The sequence below is a fragment of the Pollachius pollachius genome, assembly GCF_949987615.1.
Source record: "Pollachius pollachius genome assembly, chromosome: 10".
NCBI lineage: Eukaryota > Metazoa > Chordata > Actinopteri > Gadiformes > Gadidae > Pollachius > Pollachius pollachius.
The window spans coordinates 6,895,503-6,902,922 of record NC_136943.1 but is presented as its reverse complement, the minus strand read 5'-3'; the positions used below and the strand labels follow the sequence as shown (position 1 = coordinate 6,902,922).

At 43.6% G+C, this 7,420-nt stretch overlaps 1 protein-coding gene across 1 annotated transcript; it reads right to left on the bottom strand.

Moving 5' to 3' along the window:
* Positions 1-290: 290 nt before the first annotated feature.
* Positions 291-3,467, bottom strand: mchr2b (melanin concentrating hormone receptor 2b; the record flags this gene model as incomplete). The annotated part of the gene is made up of 2 exons (XM_079744492.1): positions 291-930; positions 3,064-3,467. 2 exons carry the CDS (start codon positions 3,465-3,467, stop codon positions 291-293), a joined length of 1,044 nt encoding a protein of 347 aa, XP_079600618.1.
* Positions 3,468-7,420: the final 3,953 nt, after the last annotated feature.

The following is a 7,420-nucleotide window of genomic DNA, read 5'->3' as shown; positions in this document are numbered from 1 at the left end:
AGGAAGAGAAGAGAGCCAGAGTGATCAATGGGGTTGGGGGAAATTGACAGGTCTCGCCGGAATACAGCTCTAACATCAATCCCCCCCTCCCGATATCGAGTCCACAACACACCCCCACAGCCCTGGAGTAAAAGCGACCGACCACATTGCATTTGGCACACAACCTTGTCTCGAATCAACAGAACACTCACTGCTCCTCATTACACCAAAGCCCTTTTATTGAAGCGCCCTCACACACAGCAGCAGCATCATCGTCCACGCGGGCCCGCTCCCCCCCCCCCGCGTCGCGCTCAGATAGGGGTGCAGCGGTAGCTCGGCTCGGTGGCCAGGCTGGACCCGTCCGGCCGCACCGACGTGGTCTTGGACGAGTGCTGGGAGCTGAGCAGCGCGTTGCGCCGGCACAGGCGCTCGCGGTAGTTCTGAGCGAAGATGAGCAGCATGAGCGGGTTGATGCAGCTGTGAGAGTAGCTCAGGCAGATGCTGATGTTGTAGGCGTAGACGAAGGCGGTGGTGGGCGTGTTGTTGCTCAGGTTCACCACCTGGATGACGTGGTAGGGCGACCAGCACACCAGGAAGAGGGCGATGACCATCAGCACCGTCTTGGTGGCCCGTTTGGCCCACACGGACTGCTTGCGCTTGACCCTCCGGATGGAGCTGAACACGTGGTAGAGCGTGAGGGAGTAGAACGTGCTGATGATGGCCAGGGGGATGATGAAGCCCAGGATGGACTGGTAGAGGGTGTACCAGTACATGTCCTGGGGGCCGTCCAGGTACATCATGCACATCTCCAGGTCTCGCTTGCCCACCACCTTGGCGTACATCATGACGGGCACGGTGAGCAGGAAGCTGCCCAGCCACACCAGCAGGTTGATGACGATGGTCCACTGGATGGTACGCTTGTCCGAGGTGGGGTGCACGATGGCGATGTACCTGGGGAGGTAGACAGGAGGGAAGGCGTCATGACGAGGGTGGCCTCCAGGGGCACTTTGAAGACACATCGACCGCGGGGGGTCAAACAAATTAACATATAGTGCAACAGTAATGCAGAGTTAGATTAGAAATACAAGATGACTCGTTGAAGAGCCAGAGTTTGATATTTATTTGTTGACATTGAAGGGGGAACAAAACAACCTTTAATTGGCATGTAAGTTGTGGTCCAACCACTTAATTCATAACATTTATGACATGTCGGTCCTGACATGTTTGCTTTGTGCCAGCTCAAAGGGAACACTCTGTTTTAAGCCAACGATAATGGTAACGATGGCAACGCAGTCATATTCTGCAGACGTACATCATATAAAGCAAAATGCCTAGAAACATACCAATCAAGCCGTGCAGTAGACAGTTATCTGGTTTAAATGGCTGCAAGTTATGACAAAGAAACCACTATCTACTATTGCCAGGCTTTATACCGTCTGGAGTAAAAGGCTTTTTGTGGGTAATTAACCCCTATAACCTGCATTTAAGCCGCCTAATTTGATTGATGTGGAAAACAACTTGGCAAGCAGTCAATTGTCTGGCCACATATTTGTGTTTGTCAAAGTGTAAAGATCAAATTTGGTCTTCGTGGGCTGTTGCCTTTGTGTTATTCTCATCTGTAATTGGCAGGGAAAAGGATAAACAAGCTCCCAAGAGCGCGAGCCTCTTCTTCTTCCTCAACCTACCGCGTCATACAGAAAACCCCCGGAGAGATAGCCATCAGTGGATACAGTGTGACCATTGTTTGCATTAATGGAAGGATGTTCAGCCATCACGATATACTAATCAGTTATTTAGTGTTACCCCCCTGTGGGTTCACCTTAGGAGCCGGAAACTAGGGCATTCAATTGGCTCAAGACTTATCGTGGACCCGATCAGGATAACCTATGGTAGCCCACTGTGTCTGTGTCTTTGTGTGTGTGTGTGTGTGTGTGTGTGTGTGTGTGTGTGTGTGTGTGTGTGTGTGTGTGTGTGCGTGCGTGCGTGTGCGTGCGTGCGTGCGTGCGTGCGTGCGTGCGTGCGTGCGTGCGTGCGATAAACACACGAGTGCCTGCCTAGAGCTAGACACAAACATAAACACAAGTGTAAACTTCCCTTTGTGATTTATACACTCTGCCAAATTATGTGATAAAACGAATAACACAATAAGCAGCCATGGCTTTACAGTAGATGGCCTTGTCATTAAAATGGTTACATACCTCGACTTCCTGACTTACAGCCACATATCGCCTTCAAATTCACTTGGATTCATTTGGACTACAAACAGAGCATCCACTTGTCCATTCTAGTTACACAAACACACGGGACATGGAGCATCTGTGTCTGATCTCTGGAATCTGCAGCACGAGATCCAGAGTCACGGATAAATACCATCCCAAACATTGGCATTCGGTTTGGAGTGTATCATTAGAGTGGATTGTCACTCTTCTCATGTATGACTAACACCTCTCTTGTTATTGTATTATTGTGTATGCTTATATTGAGGAAGCAAAAACAAAAGAGCCCTCAAAGGATATCTTTGTTGAACCCAAAATATTTGTCTGTGCGTAGGCCTTCTCTTTCTAATAATACTCTTGAATTAATCGATAGAATAGCTGTGGCAATGCAACAAAATAAAAAGCATACATAATGTTTGTCTTATCACTGCCATCACACATGACATTCCTGTGTTTTTAATCATATAATATGTTCAAAATGAGCATCACGCTCCGACATCGCATTTTCAAGGTAGCAGTGAAGGTTAACATTAATTAACCTGATTTAAGTTGTATCAGTGTGTGCTCATCTTCCTTTAAAGACACATTTTCCTAGAAAAGTTAGTGTTTATTATTTAGTTTTCACAAGTAGTCTGTTGTGTATGACATGGCGGTTATACACAATGGACGTGCCCCGTGATTTCTTGTGATTCCTTTTTTTTTTTCACTCTCTGTTGATAATAGTTAATCGTTGTTCGTTTATCCTACTATGTATCCCTTTCGTTCTGGTTTGCCGAGATCTGAAAAGGGGGCAGGCATCCTATAGGCCCAGCATTCTCTGCCAAGGTGTTATTATAATTTCTACTGAGCAGTCTGGGAAGGAACCTACCTGTCAATACACAGGACTGTCACCACTCCAACTGTGGTGAACTGATTGCTGACATCCACCACCACCACTGCTTTGCACATGAAGTTCCCAAAAACCCACTGTCTGTCCCGTACCAGCTGGTGTATATTGAAGGGCATCACAAGCAAGAAAAGCAAATCAGCAATGGCTAAATTCAACACGTAGATGTCTGACACCATTTTCTTTTTACATGTGGCCACGGCATAGATAACCAGTCCGTTTGCTATGACGCCAACTGTACAGAGGATCCCATAAATGGATGGAAATATGTGCATAAAAGTAGTGATGTCGGTGTAGCTGTCGGGGGGAGTGGTGGCGTCCGTACTGGAAATGTTCGTAGACTTGCACGTTTCATTATTATTGCAAAAAATGTCCGTTGCATTCATCTTTGGCTTGTTGTTTTTTCCTCCAAAGGTTGTCTTGCGTAGTTATAGTGTAAGTAAAAGCGCAGAGGGTGGAAATGTTCACCAAATAAAGTATAGGCACCTCCGATGCTTAAAGAGAGACGCACGAACAGCAGTACAGCAGTGCAGGTTTCCACTTCAAACACAGGCCAGGTAAACTTGTCCTCAACTTCGTTACCACGTTGAAGAATTTCGACCCGGAAAATCACCGAATGAAATGAGAGCAGGAGGTAACATGCGGCGTATATCAGACTACACGCACCGACCCAGTGACGGCTCTGGGCTCAGAAAGATCCGCGCGTAATGATGCACTCCTGCTGCTGCTCCAATAACAAGAGCCAGTCCCGGGCAGTGTCGACGGTACAATAGTTTCCTCCTTGGTAGGAATGGGCATGTAGGTCACTTGATTTCCCTTTTCCCACTGCACTGCGAGTGGGTCGTACATGTATGAGAAGATGCACGTGCGCTGTGGTAGTTAATATGTCATTATGAAGAGGCTCCCTATGAAAGAAAGCATCTCATACTGGCCTCCAGTGGAGAGCTGTATCAAAGGACTATAGTTTGAGAACATGATTTGTCTTATCCCATAGATCAGTATGGGAGGGAACTGTGAAAACCACAGATATATCTTACTCACACACATCACAAAGGCTGCCTATATGTCCCATATTAGGCTATTTATCTGTTTATTACAATCTTTTCAATGGAAATGTCTTCAATGTTGACAAGATGAACTGTCACATGGTTCCTCATAACGCGTGTTTAATGAACGAGGCCGCACACCACCACACACACACACACACACACACACACACACACACACACACGCACACACACGCACACACACGCACACACACACACACACACACACACACACACACACACACACACACAGACACACACACACACACACATACTCACAGACACACACACGGACGCAGCACGCAAGGATGGCTCACTATGGCGGCAAACAAAATGCATACTTTGAGCCAGACAACTAAATGATCCAAGTCAGAGTGAGAGAGAACAAACAGATCAACAATGGCTCGCTCTATCTGCCTCAGAGTTAATAATATCACATGTCTCTGATCTCATATGAATGTTTCTGTTCATGAAAGATATAAATCGGTGCTGGGGGGCCATGCCAATGTCAATCGCTCTGGGTCCACTCAGTGTACAGTTCCTACCCATCAGGGAGTCCAGACACTCACTGAGCTAGTTAAAAGTCACATTTTAAAAACAGAGTCTATCATTGTATGGGCGATGGTGTACATGATGTACATGAATATTATTATAATTATTGGTTACGCTTTAGATTCAATATACAGCATAGGCCAAAGCTACAGGGCAATTTTATAAATGCAGTTGGCCTGTGTAGCAATACTACTGGTGTACAAGATGTGAAGTTATGGAAAAAGGGGTAATTATTCAAAATCCCAATTAGAGAATCGTGTTCTCAAACATTCAACCACGCTTACACTGAACTTCCTTTGTTTCAGATTAATTCACAATAACTGTTATGCATTGAAGTTAAGACATTGATAATTAATATTATTATAAATATTGGTAACGCTTTAGTTTCAATGTACACTGTAGGCCCAGTCTTACAAATACAGTAGGCCTGTGTAGCAATACTACCATACTGGGGAACAAGATGTGAATTAATGGAACCTTGTTATATTCCAATATAACAAGGTGGCTACGACCTGATGAGCAATAAGCCAGACCTTTGGGAGGAATTTACAGATAATTTATACTGTAGTTAGTTAATGTGAACTACTTGGTGCCTGTTCTACTGTTTTAGGGTAAGTATGACCATAAAACTGAGCAGAAATCTGGAGTCCTCTTGCGATTTTGTATAAAAAGGCCCGTTGAAGGTCCAGGGAAAGGTGTGTTGTCATGGATACCTTTTGCGTGTGAAAACTGCCTCAGCTGCCAGTCAAAGTAGTAAAAGATTATCATATTTTACTACGACCCAGCAAACCTCCACCGTTGTTACATTTAGTTACAAGGTATGTATATATACAAACACAATCTGCGGTTAGGGTTAGGCTTTGGAACCTTTATTTAAAGAAAGAACATATTTTGAACCAGATCCTATTCCAAATTCTTTTTTTTTGAACCCAACTTTTTTATCAACTTTTTCTGCAAACTATCATACATTAAATTAAAAAAAGCTAGGTGTTTATTTATTTCTCACAATGCAAAAAAGTGGAGTGTATAACATGAATGTTACTAGGATGGGCTCCTGGAACGAGACTGTAATGAGACTATAACGAGACTGTGACGAGACTGTGATGAAACTGTAACGAGAGTGTAACGGGACAGTAATGAGAGTGTAACAAGAGTGTAACGAGACAGTAACGAGACTGTAACAAGATAGGAACGAGAGTGTAACAAGAGTGTAACAAGAGTTTAACAAGAGTGTTAGGAGACTGTAACGAGACAGGAATGACGGTGTAACGAGACTGTAACGAGACAGGAATGAGACTGGAATGAGAATGAATAAAATAGGATTTATTTTCCAGTGCCGCAACAACACACAACTCTTCAACTGTCAACAGGAAAGAAAATAAATATAGAATAACTTTGAAACTATGCAGAAGCCAACATTTAAATGTAAAGGACTTGTGTATGCAATGATAGAAACAAACTGGAATAATGGTTTGCACATGCGCCCATAAATGTGTAGTGCGTATAATTCATGGGGCTAGTTAAACAGCGGAAGCAATGGTAAAACATTTAAATTACCACATTTAGTGGTAGTTTATTCCCCTTACATTTTAATCACACTGGTATTATAAACACTTTTGCAAAACAGCCGCCATTATCACTATTCAACTATTCAATGCCGCAAGAAAGCATGGAGATTTCCCGACTTCCGACTCGGAAGGCTGGCGTCCGAGGATTCAGGAACACACCATTAGATACATTAGCCTCTTGAAAAAACCAGCTCGAAAACAAACAAAAGAACTTTAAATTGCATTGCACGCACAGCAAGTCCGTGCAATGCATAAATTGGTGACTGGAATAAAGTAGCAATGTAATCAAGTGTGTAAGAGGATTTAAAATCGACATTAAAATGACCAACGTGGTACAAATACACAGAAAATAAATCTCTTTACGGACGCAGCCATTTTTGTTGAGAGCGTCATCTCTGAACTCGGTTTACTGGTGTGTTCCTCAATCCTCGGACGCCAGACTTCCGAGTCGAAAGTTGACGATCTCCCAGCTCTCTTGCGGCATTTCTCGGAGGCACGCCCCCTTTTTGTCTTCATCTTTCGGAATTCTGACAGTAGACCGAGAGCAGTGATGACGCTCTCAACAAAATGGGCCCGTGAAGAGATTTATTTTCTTTGTATTTGTACCTCGTTGGTCATTTTAATGTCAATTTTAAATGCTCTTACACACTTGATTACATTGCTACTTTATTCCGGTCACCAATTTAAACATTGCATGGTCTTGCTGTGCGTGCAATACAATGTAAAGTTGCGTTGTTTTTATTCTGGCTTTGTTAAAGAGGCTAATGTAGCTAACAATAAACAACGACTAGCAAATTTCATGACACTATCACAAAGACGAACAGGAACGCAATAAATGCTCCGAGACAGGAAAATGACGTGCACTGCTGAAATGACGGAAAGTGCAACTCGGAAGGCTGGCGTCTGAGGTTTCAGAAAAAGAAAATAAATCTGAGAGCAATAGACACACAATAACAAAAAGTAAACAAAACAATTGAAAGAAGAGCAAGTCCAAACATAAGGGTCTTCAGCTGCTTTCTGAAAATCTGAGATGTCAGGATTGTCTTGCTCAGACAGGTGAAAAGGGGAATTACAGTAATCAACATGGGAAGAAAAAGAAACATGAATATTTAGATCGTGAAAATAAAATATATCCCACGAGATAAACTAGTCATCTTTTAATACATCTCAAAC